This window comes from Hippopotamus amphibius, chromosome 9 (assembly GCF_030028045.1).
Source record: "Hippopotamus amphibius kiboko isolate mHipAmp2 chromosome 9, mHipAmp2.hap2, whole genome shotgun sequence".
Lineage (NCBI taxonomy): Eukaryota > Metazoa > Chordata > Mammalia > Artiodactyla > Hippopotamidae > Hippopotamus > Hippopotamus amphibius.
Genome location: NC_080194.1, coordinates 41,768,495 through 41,786,899, shown reverse-complemented (window position 1 = coordinate 41,786,899; position 18,405 = coordinate 41,768,495). Strand labels below are relative to the sequence as shown.

Genomic DNA, 18,405 nt, shown 5'->3' with positions numbered 1-18,405 from the left:
GGCCATAGTATTTGCTGATGTTACTCAAATGCTTCCCATGTGCAGCTGGACAGCATCTATTCGCTCCTCCAGAAAGCCCTCTCTGGCCTCTCCACCCTGTTGGGTTAGGGGCCCTGCCTCTGTGCACCCAAAGGGCCCTGGTCTCCCACGTCCAACTGTGAGCTTCTGAGGGTAAGGACTGCGTCCGAGGCACAGAGATGGTGCCAGAAAATGTGTGGAAGTCAGAAAGGGACACATACCTGGTGAATAACTGGTTCCCGTACCGCCTACTTCAGGCATCTTCAAGCTGTCCAGATGTCACTGTGTGGGAACTGGGTGGACTGGATCTAAGTCCAGAAGGTAGACAGCAAGAGAATAGCAGAGAGAGCTTTAGGGGTCTCAACCAAATCTGTCATTTTCTTGTCAGCAAAGATGTAATTTCTGCTCTGATCCATGAGTCCTAAGGCCCCTAAGAGGCTGGATCCCCAACTTCCACCACCATGGGCCCTAAGGGTAAGAGAGGACATAGACGAAGTGCTAGGCACACACTTTCTTTATTATGAGTTGGGGCTTTGGGGCCAAATCCTTGTGTGGCCTTCTGCTCTGGAAACTGGACCCGGAATCAGGGACAGGCAAGACCAAGTCCCTGTAACAGCAGCCACAGAGGAAGGAAGAAAAGATAGGAAACGTGGCAGTTCTGTTTCTCATACCTGCACTCTCCCCACGGAAAGCACTCACACTCAGCACCGAAGTTCAATTCTGTCCCTCCAGGACTGCACTTTGATCCTGACCATTCTAAGAGTTCCTCCTCTGCAGGAATCGAGGGAGTGGCAAGCTCTGGACTTCCCTTAGAGGTTAGGGTACAGAGACTCCCTCTGGTGTGTGAAGTCAGTAGCACTGAAGAGAGGATATCCCAGGCTCTGAGGCCCAGCGGAGAGAGACTGAGTGGCTTGAGGGCCAACTACCACCTGGCCTGGCCGTTCCATCCCTGTCGGGAGGTGCTGTGGCCGCAGCAGACCCCCTGGGACTCACAGGGCCTGCACCAGCACCAGAAGGCTCATGACCAGGGCCATGGAGAAGAAGATGCCCAGGAAGAAACGGTCCATAACATGGGCCAGGCGCTTCCAGTCCTCATGGCGGCGCTGGGCAGCCCGATGGCTGTGGAAGATGCTGGCGATGGTGGCTACGTGGTGCAGTAGGGCTTCCTGACGGCACAGACACCGAGGCTCGTGGCAAGGACCTGCTGGGGGGCCAGCTCCTCTGTCAGGAGGCTGGGGGCTGGGGGCGGACTCAGGCGGTCTAGACTGCCCACAGGGCTCCCCTCGTTCCCGCACACACAGGCCCCGTGCCAGGCGTCCCAGCAGGAGGGCCCGAGCCCAGGCTGGCACTGGGCGGGCACTGGGGCCACAGTAATGCAGGTTCATGATAAGGATGGTGAGCGCCGTGGAGAAGGTGACCATGGTCATGGTGGCCATGTAGTACTTTCCTGCAAGACAGAGAAAGGGAACTGAGGCCCAAACCAAGGACTCAGGGGGCCTGAGCTCGCCAGCTGCCTGAGCACAAGGAGGAATGAGCTCATCCCCCACGAGCCGCTCAGGACCCTCCAAGCCCAATGGAAGGAAGCGGGAAGGAGGTAAGGGTGAAGGGCTCCCCCTCCCGCACTGCCCCATCAGGTTCTCAGAAGCTACCTGCTCCCTACTGGGTCCCCTCACTGCTGGAGACTGGACTCACCCAATCCCGTGAAAGTCACGCTCTTAAACAGAACCAGCATGACCTGAGGCAAGTGGCAACAGACCCTTCCTCCCAGGCCTGCGGGGCTGCTTCCCTGAGTAAGTAAACGTCAAGTGTTCATGAGAAGGGCTGGCGCGCAGTGAGTACTTGGTAAGTTTTGCCTGTTACGCCAATCCTGGGGACGTCGACCTTCCACCATCACGCTCTCGAGAAAAGACTAGCCCTCTCCTCCGCCCCGGCGGGTGAGGGCAGGGGTCTTCCCCGTGGAAGGGGCCTCCCTCTTCCCCCTCAACCTCGGAACGAGGCCGGACCCCGAGACGCCCAGCGGGGCCCCTCCACTGCCGCAGGCCGGCCTGGCGCCCACCCCCGCCCCCGCGGAGCCCCGCGCCACCCCGGGCCCCGGAGCTCACCGATGAGCGGCACGCTCTCCGCCGGCGGCATGCTCTCGGCCAGCAGCAGCTGGAAGACGGTGAGCGCCAGCAGCACGGTGACGCCCAGCGACACCTTCTCGCCCGAGTCGGCGGGCAGGTGGAAGGCGAGCGGCGCCAGCAGCGAGATGAGCACGCAGGGCAGCAGCAGGTTGCACACGTAGGCGGCGGCGCGGCGGCGCAGCAGCAGCGTGAAGGTCACGTCCGGGTAGGGCTCGGAGCAGCAGCCGTAGGTGAGCACGCGCCGCCGCGCCGGCATGCCCAGCACGCGCCACTCCACGTTCTCCACGAAGTCGGCCAGGCTGGCGGCGGCGCCGCGCGGCCGTACGTCCAGCTGGTGCCCGCCGTGCGTCCACGAGCCGAACGTCAGGCCGCAGCGCTGCGCGTCGAACGGGAAGGCCGACACGTCTACGCGGCACGAGCTGCGCGTGATGGCCGGCGCGTCCCAGCGCACGGCGCCGTCGTGCCGCAGGACCACGTTGGTGCTGGCCGAGGCTGGCGCCTGCGCGTCCGCCCTGCGGGCAAGGGGGGCGGGGCTCCCTGAGGCGCCGGGGCCTGGGCGCTGGGGGCGGCCCCCGGAGCCGGTGCGTCCCGGGCCCGCTGGGGACGGCACGGGAGGCGCAGGCGGCGGTTGAGAGGGCCGGCCCTCTGTGCCTTTGGAGGCCTAGCGGGGGCCAGCCTGGAGGGTCCAGAACGGGACGCACAGCTGGCCCCAAGGTGGCGCAGAGCGGACAGTGACTCCCCTTGGGTGTCATCTGCAAAGCTCCCAGACGGGGCTCTGGGGAAAATATGCGGAAAATATGGGCAGCCCAGACTGGCTTAGGCGGCATAAAGGACGACCTCAGACGGCTAAGCCCTAGAGGAAATCTCTAGGCAGGCCCTGGGGGAGCCGAGAGAAGGGTGGAGGATGCCATAAAGAGGCACTTGTGCCCCAGAACGCGCTCCGCGAGAGGTACACAGAATTGGCCCTGGACCACACAGAGGGTTCCTAGGAGACAATCAGCCTGGGTTGGCTAGGGACAGAGGAAAGTGGGGGTGCCATCAAGGGGCTGCGAGGTCCCTCCAACAGGCCCGTGCCGTGAGCCGCTGTGTGTGTGTGTGTGTGCGCGCACGTGCACGCAGTCAGGAAGCCCTACCGCACCATGTAGCCAGCATTGCCAACACCAGTGTGTGTGTGTGTGCACACGTGCACGCAGTCAGGAAGCCCTACCGCACCATTGCCAACACCTTCCTGGCACTTTAGAAGGGTTTTGGGGGAACGCTTCCAGGGCACCATAGCAGCCAGGTTCGGTGTGGGGGATGGTGGGTAAGTGCATCCCCAGAGCCAAGGGCAACTCTAGGAAGGGGTAGGAGAGCGGTGGGGCCCAGGCAGGCAGTACTTGTTATAGAGTACGATGTCTGGCCGCCACACGAGACTGCTGGGGATGCGGATGGCATCTAGGCCACCATAAGCATCAGGGTCCCATCGTAGGTAGGCATCTGTCCACTCCTGCCGGATCCACAGGTAGAGGGTCAGCACCTGGTTTCTCTCATCCTAGTTGAGGGCACAGAGTGGGCATAGATGGGGACACGTGTGTGCATACTCACCTACAGAGCTCCGGTCAGCACCCGCAAACCTGACCTGCCCACACAGTGCAGTTCCCACCCAGCCTTGCTATGTGACCTTGGCAGGTCCTTCTCTTCTCTGGGCCTGAGTTTCCTCGGATGTTACATCCCTGCTAGATAGACATGGATTCAAGTGTGCGACGTATTGGGCACACTGTGGGTACCCAACGGTTAGCATGCAGCAGCTGGTAGCTGTTATTATTTTTGCTAATGTTAATGCTTACAGAAAAAAAATTGCTTGGAGAATAATCCTAGTCTCTCATTCCCCCATTCCTTGACACGGTCACCAGCACACTCCACGATTGCACAACAACCGTAACGCACCATGTCGATGATCTGGGACAGCGTCACCTCCAGGGTCACGTTCAGAGCCTGGTCTGTGTCTTCCACAGGTCTCAGGGCACTCGTGTAGTTGGCAAAGAGGTCTCGGAACAGCTTGTGTGCCAGCCTGCCCTCGGCTCCCAAGCACTCTGGTGGACCAGTAAAAGGGGTGTCCGTCTGAGACCCTAGTCCAGGGGCTTCTGCTCACACTCTCCACCCTCCACAAGGCTGAGGCCCTGTCAGCGGCTCCACTGCCTCACAGCTGTCTGTCTCTGTTCTCTGTTCCTCTGGCTGTGACTCTAGTTCCTCCCTGGCCTGCCTCCAGGGATGGATGAGGTGAAGACCTTAGTGTGAGTAGGTACTATCTTCGGAAGCTAGGCTGACAAGTTTCTTCCCCACCTTTCCCTTCCCAAGGACCGGGACTCTGCCTGCCCCACCACAAATACTAGAGGGCCCAAACAGACCACAAGAGTCCCAGCTCTTATGCAGGCATCTGGAACCCTACTGCCCTGCCCCCTCCGGTCTCTCCAGCCTGTCTCTGCTTCTCCAGCTGCACTTCAGTTGATGTCTTCTGACACTATGGTCCTCTCCTTCCTTGAAAACACACTCTTTCCCGGGCTTTTGTGATACATCCCAATGTCCTCAGTCCCTTTTTTTTTTTTTCCTCAGTCCTTAGTTTAGGTATTATTCTCCAGAATCCTGTCCTTGGCCCTCATCTCTTTTTTTCTTCAGCCCAGATTTTTCTCCTGAGCTCCAAACCTGAATGTCCTAAATGTCCTGTAGACACCTTAAACTGTGTAGGTCCAATATAAGAACTTGTTTCCTCCCCCTATGTTCTGAAACCTGTTCCTTTATACTGTGTTCCTCATATGAGCAAACAGCACTCCCCAGTGATCTCAGATGGAAACCTTGTAGTTATCACTCCCTTCTGCTCCTTGCCTAGGCAAAACACCCCGTGTCCACATCCTCTCAGTCATCCTGCTGAATGCTCTTGAATGCTTAATCACCTCTCCAGCCCGGGCCCGTCCTGCCTCTGTGGACCACAACAGCAGCCTCCTCTCTGCTCTCCCACCTCAGGCTCACCTCTCTAACCATCTTCCACACTTCTGAGAGATCAAGCTTTAAAACAAACAAATCTAACTAGACCAGTAGCTGCTTAAACCTGTTCAATGGCTCCCCAGGCCTGCTAGATAAAGCCCAAACTCACCCTTTGTGATCAGGTCCCCCTGGCTTTTCCAGCCCTATCCCTGGGACCTCCCTCCTCAACTGCTCCCACCCCAGCCAGGCAAGGCCCCTCTCGCCCTCTTTAGCTCCCCCTCCTCCACACTCCCCAGATAGAGCTTGTTCTCAGCATAGAAATGGAGAAAGACCATGAAGAGAGAGATGGGGGGAGAATGGGAAGAACAGCAACACCCAGAGAGGCCAGGGCTGGTTGACTGAGCTTCATACCTGGAAGGAGTGGGAGCAGGAGCAGAAGGCCCAGGCTGGAGACTGAGAAGCTGAGGCTGGGGTGGTGGCTCCCCTGCCCCATGGCCTTGCCACAGCCAGAGGAGGGGCAGGTCTCCGGGTATGAGCCTTCTGGCCCGACCTACGGCAGCATCAGGCCCTGCTGGCAAGGAAGTTGTGGACAATCCCTGGAAGTCAGAAGGAAGACAGATCTCTTGTGGGTCCAACTACCCTCCAGGGAGCCCTGCAGCCCTTCCAGTTACTGACCCTCCTATTTGTACCTGCCCTGGGATTTTAGTACTTGGGCCTTGGCATCGACTGTTTCTCCTTCTCTGCTGGTCTTTGCTTCTCCTGGCCTCTGCCTCTGCCCTGCTCTTTGCCCCCCACTCCCTTTACCTCTTACTCAGCCTCTCTGTCTCTGTTTCCTTCTACCTGTCTCTCTATGACTCTTTCTTGGTCTCTGCCTCACTGCCTCTGGTCTTCCTCTTTCCACTCTCTCTTCCTTTCTCCTACCTCTTTTTCAGCCCCCTTGACATCCTCAAGGCCTTCCCCACACCTGACTCTGGGTGAGCCGCGTGCATTCTCAGCAGGACAGGGGCAGGGGCTCCATCAGCCCTCAGCCCTCTGAGGCACAGGACAGCAGGCCCCTTTCCCTTTCCCTTTCATTACCTTAATTACAGAGTTGGGACACCTGTGTCCATGGGAACAGAGCACTTGAAACTGACACCTCAGGTCACTGGGACCTGAATTATTCAAATTCTGGAAGGTAGCACCCAGGCTCAGCTCAGGCCCAGCTTGGGGGGGTTGGAGGGTACAGAGATGCCAGGTCAGGACAGGGCCTGTGGATGCTGTCCTCCCAGCTCTGTCATCATTACTAAATTCTTGAGGCTCCCTTTAGACTGTCAGCTGTGCCCTCAGTTAGGGACTGAACATATCTGTCTAGGTTGGGTGCTTTGTGCCAAGCAAGCTCTGCCCTCCTGCTGAGAGTGGTGCCAAGCCTCAAGCTGCTCCAGATGGCCCCACAAAGCAGGAGATGCAGCCCCCATCCTCACCTCTGAGTGCCCACAGCCATCGCAGTATTCTCCCTGTGCTCAAACATCATGGGCGGTGTTGGATGACAGGGAAAATACAGGCTTTAGAGTTACTTTTCGGCTCTGTCCTATGAGCTGTCTGACCTGGGTAAGACCCTGAAACTCTCTGGGTTTCAGTTTTATCAAACGGGATAGTGGGATTAACAGTCCTCGTCTAAATGTTGTAAGAATTAAATGAGACAACCTGGTAATGCAAGGCAAGTACCTGGTGTTAGGTGAGCCGACACGGGTTGTGAAAGAATTCACAGAAGTATTAACAAGGGAAGAAAAGGAAGCTTTTATTCACTTTCTAAGGGAGGAAAGGGGCCAGACGAAGGGTGGGGTTTGTGTTTTTTATTGAGTTTTAAGGGCAAGATGCAGGAAAGAGGGGGTGAGCTTATCGATCCCGGTCCACATAAGTATCCAGGCTGGCTGTATCTCTATAGGATGTGGTTTTTCCAAGAATAATCCTGCTGTCTTCAGTAATTTTCCAGTTCTTGGGTGTCTGGAAGAGACTTGATAGGGGCCCTTGACAGGTGTTCCTCCATTTTGAATTATATTGGGTGGGTTTACACGTAGTACCTTGCCTGACGCACAGCAATCAGCAATATTTGCACTATGGTCCCAGTGAGTTAGTCAGTCAGGATATCTTCAGAAACACACACTTAGATTTGTAAGCCCCAGCCCCTGGCAACTACCGTTCCACTCTCTGTCTCTATGCAATCATGTCAGTATTTATCTTTTTTCCTTTGGCTGCGCTGTGCGACTTCAGGGATCTTAGTTCCCCAACCTGGGATGGAACCTGTGCGCTCCTCAGTGGAAGCACAGAGTCCTAACCACTGGACCGCCAGGGAATTCCCAGTATTTGTCTTTTGTGTCTGGCTTATTTCACTTCATATGATGTCCTAAAGTTTCATCCATGCTGTAGCATATGTCAGAATTTCCTTCCTTTTTAAGGCTGAATAATATTCTATTGTATGTATATATCACATTTTGCTTATCCATCCATCTCTTGATGGGCACGCGGGTTGCCTTCACATTTCAGCTATTGTGAATAATGCTGCTGTGAACATGGATGTACAAATATCTCTTCAAGATTCTGCTTTCAATTCTTTTGGATATATACTCAGAAGTGGAATCGCTGGATATGGTAATTCGGTTTTTAAGTTTTTTAAGAATTGCCTTACTGTTTTCCACAGCGGACATACATTTTTATTGGGCTGGCCAAAAAGTGCCTTCAGTTTTAAGTAAAAATAAAAGACTTTTCATTTTCACCAAGAACTTTATATTCACCCTTTCGTTCCACTACCTTCTGCCATTTTCCAGGCAACTTCATAATTCCATCTTCCCAGAACTTTGTATCTTTCTGAGCAAAGAATTGTTCCAGGTGTCTTTTACAGTCTTCCAGGGAATTGAAATTTTTTCCGTTAAGAGAATTTTGTAAAGACCTAAGTAAATGGAAATCCGAAGGTGCAAAGTCTAGTGAATACTGGGTGAATCAGAACTTCCCACCCAAGCTGTAACAGTTTTGCCTCATCAACAAAGAAACATGAGGGTCTTGTGTTATCCTGATGGAAGATTATGTGTTTTCTGTTGACTAATTCTGATTTTTTGTCGAGTGCTGCTTTCAGTTGGTCTAATTGGGAGCAGTACTTGTTGGAATTGTTTGGTTTTCCAGGAGGAGCTCAAAATAGAGGACTCCCTTCCAATCCCACCATATATACAACATCACCTTCTTTGGATGAAGACTGGCCTTTGGTGGTGGTTCATTTCGCTTGGCCCACGATCTCTTCCATTCCACATGATTGTACAGTATCCACTTTTCATTGCCCATAACAATTTGTTTTAAAAGTGGAATGTTTTCAGTACGTTTAAGTAGAGAATTACATGAGAAAATATGGTCAAGAAGGTTTTTTCTGCTTATGTGGAACCCAAATCAAAGCTATTCACCCAACCAAGCTGGTGCAATTAATTTTCAATGCTTGATTTGGTATTTTGAGTATGTTGGCTAGCTCCTGCGTGGTATAATGTTGATTGTTCTCAATTATTGTTTCTCTTTGATGGCTATCAACTTCAACTGGTCTACCCAACCATGGAGCATCGTCCAGCGAGAAATCTCTAGCACGAAACTTCGCAAACCACTTTTCACATGTTCAGTCAGTCACAGCACCTTCTCCATACACTGCACAAATCTTTTTGCATTTCAGTTGCGTTTTTACTTTTCTTGAAATAAAGCATAATATGCCAAAAATGTTGCTTTTCTATCTTCAATATTTTTTAAATGCACGCTGATATGACAGCTGTCACACACACTCTAACAAAACTGTTTCGAATGAAGTTCAAGACAACCAAGTGCTACTAGAGCCATCTTACAGAAAAAAATGAAGAAAACTTTGGCCCACCCAATACATCCCCATTAACAATGCACAAGGCTTCCAATTTCTCCACATCCTCACCAAAATTTGTTATTTTCTGTGGTTTTGATAACGGCCATCCTAATAGGTATGAGGTGGTATCTCATTCATAGTTTTGATTTGCATCTCCCTGATAATTCGTGATGTTGAGCATCTTTTCATGTGCTTATTGACCATTTCTATATCCTCTTTGGAGAAATGTCTATTCAAGTCCTTTGTCCATTTTGTTTTTCTGTTTTGTATTTCTTTAATTTCTCTTGGAACATTTCTCCATTTATTTGTTGTATTTTCTTTTTTTTCTTTCTTTTGATCTTTATTGGAGTATAATAGCTTTACACAGTTGTGCCAGCTTCCACTGTACCAGAGTGAATCAGCTGTATTCATACACATATCCCCATGTCCCCTCCCTCTTGAGCCCCCTCCCACCCTCTCTAGCCCACCCCCCTAGGTCATCACCAATCACTGAGTAGATCCCCCTGTGTGAAGCAGTTGCTTCCCATAGCCATCTGTTTTACATTTGGTAGTGTATAAATATCAATACTACTCTTTCACTTTGTCCCAGCTTCTCCTTACTTTGTCCATTATGAAATTGTTTTTTTTTTCTTCTTCTTTTTGTTGTTGATTTCTAGGAGTCCTCTATATATTCTGGATATTAATTCCTTATCGGATAAATAATTTGCAAATATTTCTCCCATTCTCTAGGTTGCCTTTTTACTCAGTGTCTTTTGAATGAACAAATTTTACAATTTTCATGTAGTTCATTTGGTCTATTTTTTTCTTTTGTTGCTGTGCCTTTGGTGTCATATCCAAGAGATCATTACCACATCCAACGTTAAGATTTTACCCTATATTTTCTTCTGAGTTTTATAACTTTACTTATTTAAATATTTATGTATTTATTAATTTCGCTGCACCAGGCCTTAGTCACTGCACTGGGCCTTAGTTGCAGCACACGGGATCTATCTTGCCAAGTGCGGGATCTTTTAGTTGTGGCATGTGGGATCTAGTTGCCTTCCAGGGATTGAACCCAGGTCCCCTGCATTGGGAGTATGGAGTCCTAACCACTGGACAACCAGGGAAGTCCCTAAGAATTTTACAATTTTAGGCCTTACATTTAAGTCTTTGATCTATTTTGACTTAATTTTTGTATATGGTGTTAGATACTGATGAAATATATAAATACAAGGGTGAGTCAAATTATCAGCACTCTGGCTGTAGAATTTATTTTAATTAACTTTTAGAAAAGACAAATACATCATTTTTCAACATAATCTCCTTGCTTTTCAATACACTTTGTCCATCTGTCAACAAGCTTTCATATTCCCTCATTAAATGTTTTAGGCTGAGCTGCGAGCCACAAATGCACTGCTGTCTTTGTTTCTTCATCAGAAGTGAATCTGGCTCCTTCTTGATGGCTAATACTTGTACGACCTTCCTTGAACTTCTCTATCCATTCATACACACTTCTTCATAACAAAACACTTTCTCCATACTGCACACAAAGTCTTCGATAAATAACGGCACCAGGTACACCCTTGGACCACAAAAAACGAATCACTGCACGCAGCTCTTCTTTCCTATAAATCACAAGTGGGGCATCCATTTTTGCTCGCACTGCAGTTACAAATGAACTGATGTAACACGTTTACACATGCACAGCAGTGACTGGGGAGACAGTAGCCTTGAACAGAAAGCACTGAAAAGACAGTGCGGCCAACAGAAGTTTTAATAGAACCAGAGTGTGGATAATTTTGCAGAATGTGGTATTCCATACATTCAAGTATTATATGGCTGTAAAAAGGAATGAAGTACTGATATATGCTACAACATGGATGAATCTTGAAAGTCTTATGCTAAGTGAGAGAAGCCAGTTACGAAAGGCCACATATTGTGTGATTCCATTTATATGAAATGTCCGGAATAGGCAAATCTATAGAGACAGGAAGTAGATTAGTGGTTGTGTAGGTCTGGGAAGGTTGGGGAATGATGGCTGAAAGCTATGGGTTTTCTTTTAGGGATGATGAAGATGTTCTAAAATTGCTTGTGTGGTGATGGCTGCACAACTCTGTGAATATAGCTAAACTAATTGTACACATTAAGTGGGTAATCGTATGGTATGTGAATTCTATCAATAAAGCTGTTATCAAAATGTCATAATCCATCATGAATGAGTTAGCTGAAATAAAAACATTTATAGAAACAAGCAAGAGATCACAGATATTGGATATATTAATGATAACTTGAGTAGTTAATGTATTTTGGGCATTGCTCTAAGCACTTTAACATATATTAATCTGTAATTCTCACAACACCCTATGAAGTAAATATTATTATTGATTCCATTTTACAAATGAGGTAACTGAGGCACAGGAATAACTTAGCCGATTCCATAGTATATTCCAGTGGACCCAGGATTTGAATATAATTGGGATAGAGTCCATCCCTACACTACACTGTGCTACAATTATACTGCCTCTTTTAAAGACAACACAGAAGTATGTGTAATATGATGTAAGAAATAAATGAGGATTGAAAAATGAAAGAACAAGAGGACTATCAAGAATGAGCAGGTACGGAATTCCCTGGTGGTCCAGTGGCTAAGACTCTGAGCTCCCAATGCAGGGGGCCCAGGTTCAATCCCTGGTCAGGGAACTAGATCCCACATGCTGCAAGTAAGAGTTTGCACGCTGCAACTAAAGATCCTGCAAGCCATGTGACATGGACAAAAAACAAACCAAAGGAGGAAGACAAGACTTAAGAGTGAGTTGCAGGGACTTCCTAGGTGGTGCAGTGGTAAAGAATCCACCTGCCAATGCAGGGGACACAGGTTCGAGCCCTGCTCTGGGAAGATCACACATGCTGCGGAGCAACTAAGCCTGTGTACCACAACTATTGAGCCTGCGCTCTAGAGCCTGAGAGCCACAACTAGAGCCTGTACTCCGCAAAGAGAAGCCACCACAATGAGGAGCCCATGCACCACAATGAAGAATAGTGCTCCCCCCTCCCCCGCTCACCACAACTAGAGAAAGCCTGTGTGCAGCAACAAAGACCAACGCAGCCAATAAACAAATAAAATTAATTTTTAAAAAAAGTGAGTGGTAGATGTTGCAGGGATGGGTGTGGGGAAAAAAGATGCATTTTTCTTTCTATACCATTTCCTTCAGCAGTTATTCCATCTTTTGGGGGCACAAGGTCGTCTTACTCTCAAAGTACACTTAAAAATAACATTTTGCAGCAGAATACCTCTAGGGCAAAATAAAGAGTGCTTCAAAACACATGGAAATAGCACATGCATAGAACAGATTGAAGAGTTATAGAAAAATTGCTGTGTTTATCTGAAAAAATGTTGAAATATTTCTTACAACATATTTAGTATGTTTTGGGGTGAAAATGTTAATTTGAAAAAAATAATTCTAAAAGTTGGTGGGTAGTTTTTAAAAACCCATTATGGAAATAATAAAAAAAAAAAAAAGGACCTGAACAATAACTGATTTAAGTCTCTCTCTTGAAAATACTGAATCACCACATATAAAAAGATAAGGAATGTGCAATAATGAAAACAGTGAATCTTGGTCATGATATTATTAGGTGGAAGGTTGACGGAAACTTTATAAAGGGTGAATCAGGCTGACAACACCTGAATCAACAACCTTAACATCATTAAAAGTGGAACAGTGAGACAGTGTCTTCCATAGCACTGAAACATAGCACGACTTACGAGAAGGACCCTGAACCTAATCAAGTCTCTAGATCTAACCAGTGGTATATGGCAAGTAAGGGAGGCAGAAGAACAGTCAGCCAAATCTAGAAGCCCCTGGCCCTCTATGCTAATGGACGAATGTCCCCGGTACTTCACCAAATAAAGGAGAAAGGAGAACTGTTAATAGATTTAAAAGAGATTCAAGAGACTTACCAACCAAATGCAAAGTGTGGACCCTGTTTAGATTCTGATTTAAAGAAATTAACTGTAATAACATTTACTTTTGAGATACTGGGGAAATTTGAAAATGCAGAGGGTATTAGTTAATATTTAGCAATTATTATTAATTTTGTTAGGTATGACAATGGTATTGTGATTATATTTATAAAAATTTATGTTAGAAATGCTTAGGTACTGATGAAATGATGATCTCCCTGAGAAGTACCATGGGGTAGGGGGATGGGTAGGAATAAGAATGGGGTTACGTAAAGATTAAATAAGATTGAAAAACGAAGAAAATAGATAATAAAAAATTATTAAAAAAATAAAAAACTGAGACATCATTTTACTTTCGTATGGGTGAAAATTTGTACAATAAAAGATTTTTAAAAACACTTAGGAGGCAGCTGAAATAGCTCAGCTGGGAGAGCAAAAACACTTAGGAAATGGGCCCACCCAGGGAAGCCAAAAAAACAACAAAAAAACCAACACTGAAGAAAGTGTAAGAAATGACTTTTTAAAGCAGAAATGAATATATTACAATATAGAATGCCAGTAAAACTGTAAAGTCTGAGAGCTGATTCTTTGAAAGACAACAAATAAAAAAAATCTGAAATAATTTCCTGGAAACTCAAAGTAACAAAATGTGTCAGAGTAAAACATCTAAAAAAGAGCAGTTACACTTGCAAATCTTGGCTCTACTAACCCAGCATTTAATCTTCAGACCTCTGTTCACTTTGATTTTAGCATTATTCCAGCATCCTGCTGAGGAAATATTTTGAACATTCTATGAGGTGGTGGATTCCACAGCTATGTTGAGTTTTGAGACAACTGGTTCTTATTTTTATATTTTTGAGAAACTTAAATTTTTAAAAATATGTTTCATCGGGATTTTGAAACATAGAAGAAAGACCGTTTATCATCTTTATCATTCACTTTAAACTGGAAGTCTATTCTCTGTGACGCAAATTGCTGCTGTGATAAATATTTTAGGTTTTTCTTTTTTTTCTTTTAAGGAAATACTTGTCCTTAGAGGAAATACTGCCCATATTCACAATGCTTAACATTTCTAAAGGCTAATCGCTTCTAAAGCACTCACTTTTCACAAAACACTTCTGGTGAGGAACGCACAACAAATTCTTTGCTCTAAGTCCAGCAATGCTCCGTGACTCACTCGCTCGGTTTCAGTCAGTCAGTAATGGTGGGAGATTCCCCACTGAGTAACCCTTGTCTGGAGGCGCCCAAATTAAAGTGAAGCCCCAGCCATCAGGAAGACCCAATCTGCTTTCTCATCTCCTCTATGTTCCAGAAATCTCTGGCCCAATTCTAATTGGAAATTGCTCATATCTTCAATTTAACAGAACCAATCAACAACCAACCGACCAACCTACTCATCAGCCTCATTTGATCTCAAGAACAGCTCTGTGAAGTAGCAACATCAGGGATCATTATCTCTTTTACACAATGTAAACTGAAAGGTGAAATGCCAAGATTTAAAAACAAAAACCCCAGAGCAGAAGAACAGAGTATTTGAATACTAAGTATATTTTACTGGGCAATTTGAGACCACATCCCATCCCCCACTAGGAATCTAAGGGCATATATATAAATGTACAGCAGCCAGGGTTCATCAATAATCTTAACCCCCTGCCCCAAATTGACCCTTATAAACCTAGCCTTTGATCTAGTCTGCAACTATTCTCTCATTAACCCACAGCGAGTCTCTCTTTAGATTGAAAATTAAACAAGGCCATCATAAAACTCCTTGGGACAAGAAGGCTCAAAAACACAAAAGGAAAGCCAATACCAGATATGCTATAAACGTTTCATTTATTTAAGAAAGTAGCTTCAGAAAAAGAGGAAAATAATCTAGATCATTTATTTTTATATATATATATATATACTTTTTAATAAAAACCTTTACATAATCTTCATGCATAAAGACCCAGGCGTGGCCACGTTGTCTGTGACAGCCCCAACACCAGCAGTCTCAGGCCGTTACCTGGGGCTCCCCATAGCTGTGGGCAGCAGTGTAGCAAAGGCCCTCTGCCTGCGCCTGAAGCCCAGCTCCTTGCCTGCCTCAGTGACAATTTTACCTTCTGGAACTGTAGATGGAGGGTGGGAAATGCTTTGGGCTAGAATGGGAGGGACAGGGAGGGCTACCAAACCTGCCACGATTCATCCAAACTCTTCAGGCAAATCCAGACAGGAGGAGGCCTAGCAAGATGTCTGAAAACCAGGCACCAAACTGAGTTCTGGGAGTTTCCCAGAGACGTGTGATCTGTGACCAAGGGCTCCTGCATAGGGAAGGTTTGGTGTTCATGGAACATTCAAGACAAGAACAATCAAGCCTTGGAGCCCCACCCCTCCATGGCAGGCACTCACTTCTACCCTAAATGAGTCAGAAAGACCCTGTTCTGCTTCCTCAGTCCAATCCTCCTCTGACTCCAAAAGTCAGTGTTAATCATCAACCTACTTCAGAGACAGATTCTCTTTCCTTCTGTGGATAGTTCACCTGTTAAGGAAGGACAGACCTAGATCACATTTGTCCCACCACCTATCCCACTCATTTTAAACAGTCCTAGTATAAAAGGGCAGGAGTAGGAGTAGGGTAGCAGGTTGGCGTTGAGAGTCACAAGATCCAGAATGGCTGAGGGAGGAAAAGCATTCCCTAGTTCTTTGGGGATTGGGGAATTCGGCCAAAGGTGCTTTACTGACCATTAAAAAAAAAAAAAAAAAGGGAAAAAAAGAACAGTCTTCAGGATGGTAAAAAGAGACTTGGCTCCATTTTTGGGGTACCAAAAGCCCTTATGCTATATTTAGTATAAGAAAGCCCTGAACAACTGGAGGTTGCTGCTTGGGCAGCAGGAAGGGAGGGTGGATTCCACAGCCAACCCAGAGAATGGTAAACGGTGCCAATAAACTCAATGCAGGGAACCTCTGTGTGGTGAGTGTGGATGAGCATGTGAGTGTGGTGGGAGGAGCCTGGGGCTCACTGGCTCCCAACAGTCAGTTCCCGCAGGTAGGACTGCGTGAGGCCGCGCAGTTCCTCCAAGGCATAGTCCTCAGGCATGGGGAGCCGGCCAATATGGGGAGCCAAGAGGCGCAAAGGGACTCGCTGAGGGTCTGGCGTTGAGTCGGAGGTTGCATCAGGGGCATGCTGAAGGCTCAGTACCACCCGCAGCAGGTTGGCTATGCGTTTGGCCATATCTGGAGAAAAAGAGCAGAGTGAGCACCAAAGGACTGGGGGTGAGGTGGGGCTCCAATAATCATAAAGACAGGCAGTGACCAGGCAGGAAGGGGGAGGAGGCTGACCTGACTGAGCCAGGCGATCCTTGGCATTGTGACACTGGATCTGCTCTACGCGGTTGCACAGGGAGGTCACTTTGGTGTGTAACTGCTCTAGCTCATAACCTGAGCAATCCACCTACAAAGAAGCAGAAAAACTAATTAGGCCAAGAGGAGCTCCCATCGCTCCAATCCTACCCATAGACCGACTATGCAACACTTATTTAAGAATGAGGTGAGGGAGGGGAAAACCCAAGAAGCTGGACGGCAGTGCCATGTCACCACCATCCAGCCTAGCTGCTGAGGACAAGACAAGAGCTTAGCAATTATACACAACAAGAAAGAATACAGTGTACAGGGCCTAGGACTGTGAAAGTCTTGAAATCACCATTCATGAACCATGTAACTAGCAAGCTTTAACACAGCACCAAAAATCTACATAAATCTGGGTTCACAGACATGGTATTGACTTAAGAGCACACAATGAGAGGTGGAGCCCAAACCAGCACTTAAGTCTCCTGACTCCAACTAAGAATTAGCATTTAATTATTAATGCAGATATTAACAGCAACTGTGACTTTGTTTCAAAAGAAATCACAGTTACTTTCATGCCAAATGTTGTGTGAAACATCCTCACCAAATCTCTGACCTTACTGTCTCTCTCAACCCTAAACTTCTCACTTAAAACTAGGAGAAAAGGGGAGGACAAGGGGGAGGAGACTGACTCCAGATAAGCCTTAGGAATGTCCACTGTACACGCTACTTGGCAATAAGCACAAAAAAATGCTTTAACGTTCTGACAGCTGTCATAATAGCTACATCAAATCAGCTTCAACAAAACATCCCTCTTGCACTGGCAGTGCGATCTCTGCCAGTGAGTTTTTCAAGTCGTTGCTCAAGCCTTTGGAGGTCTCTGGCTTTACAGGCCAGAGAAAGAGAAAACCAGGCTGTGGTTTAAGGAACTTGGGTACCTGCTGTATATGATGGAGCATTTCAATGACCCGAATGTAGTCCAGGTAAACAAGCCCAGATGTTTCCCAGTCCTGGATTAGGCTGCTGCGCTCTGGAGGTGCCAGGTCTTCCAAGAACCCCTTCAGGTAGTCATAGTTCTCATTAATAATGGCATCTGAAGAAACAAAATATTGACCAAAAGTGCACAGAGGAATGACATGGTAGAAATCCAAGACAGGAAGAAAAGGAAAATTATGTTGGTTTAGACTTGAGAATTACAGTAGATATTTTGAAATTCTCTAAAGAAAACTGTGATGAATTTCTGGCTTCACTTTTCCAAACAGATATTTCTGATGTCGCTGAGTAAAACTCCCCAAATAAACAAAGAGCTTAACATAACGAGTGAATATCAAGAATATTCCTGGCAAATGTGAATGTAACAATATCGCTGTTGACCCCTGCCCCTCACCCTCACCAAGCGTCTTCTGCACAGAGAGCTTTTGTGTGATCTGATTCAAGTCTGCCATGTCCCTGTACTGAGCATCATCTCTGGCGTGACTCACCATGGGCTCAGAGACCGGAAGAACTGGGGGTAATTCCAGCAGACATAGGCCCTCGTCTATAGCACTCACCAGAAGCTAAGTGTCGGATGATGAGTCTGTGGCAGCGGTTCCAGTGCCCTGCTTTAAATAAATAGAGGGCCTCCAAGTGCTTGTCGGATTCCATGTGTGCTCGCACTGCTTTGGCCTCATGAATCCATTCAGCAGGCACACAAAGCTTCTCAGTCAGGAAAGTCTCCTTAGCCCAAGATTCAGGGGTCTCCAACAGTTGGCAGTGCCGGGTAAGCAGCTCTCGAACAGCCTTCTCACGCATGCTATAGGAGGAAAGGTCAGCTGGGATAAATCTCATTCCCACTGATGGAGAAGGCTGCCTCAGACAACTCAAAGTGGCCCCTGGGCCAGTCTCTTAAGCTTCAGGTCCTGACCCTTAGTGGATCACCACAAACTTCACTTAAAAAGCTATCACACCAGGGCTTCCTAGGTGGCGCAGTGGTTAAGAATCTGCCTGCCAATGCAGAGGTCACAGGTTCGATCCCAGCTCCAGGAAGATCCCACATGCCGCGGAGCAACTAAGCCCGTGTGCCAAAAAAATAAAAATTAAAAAAAAAAAAAAAAAGCTATCACACCAGATGTAAATTGGTACACCTGCTATGGAGAACAGTATGGAGGTTCCTTGAACAACCAAAAATAGAA

At 47.4% G+C, this 18,405-nt stretch overlaps 2 protein-coding genes across 7 annotated transcripts in view; both read right to left on the bottom strand.

The window, feature by feature from the left end:
• Nucleotides 1–7: 7 nt before the first annotated feature.
• LOC130860860 (neuronal acetylcholine receptor subunit alpha-10) lies at nt 8–5,595 on the bottom strand. The gene is made up of 5 exons (XM_057749405.1): nt 5,514–5,595; nt 4,068–4,264; nt 3,518–3,672; nt 2,121–2,653; nt 8–1,465 (listed from the first exon to the last, which is right to left on the bottom strand). Exons 1-5 carry the CDS (start codon nt 5,593–5,595, stop codon nt 1,008–1,010), a joined length of 1,425 nt encoding a protein of 474 aa, XP_057605388.1. The 3' UTR covers nt 8–1,007.
• Nucleotides 5,596–14,738: 9,143 nt separating this feature from the next.
• The window catches only part of NUP98 (nucleoporin 98 and 96 precursor), a 102,302-nt gene continuing 98,635 nt past the window's right edge, over nt 14,739–18,405 (bottom strand). For all 6 annotated transcript variants that reach the window (XM_057747930.1, XM_057747935.1, XM_057747931.1 and 3 more), the window contains 4 exons: nt 17,785–18,026; nt 17,173–17,327; nt 16,229–16,340; nt 14,739–16,123 (listed from right to left, as the gene is read on the bottom strand). In XM_057747930.1, coding sequence (XP_057603913.1) covers nt 15,906–16,123; nt 16,229–16,340; nt 17,173–17,327; nt 17,785–18,026 — 727 coding nt within the window. In that variant the 3' untranslated portion in view covers nt 14,739–15,905. The remainder of the gene's footprint in view (nt 16,124–16,228; nt 16,341–17,172; nt 17,328–17,784; nt 18,027–18,405) is intronic.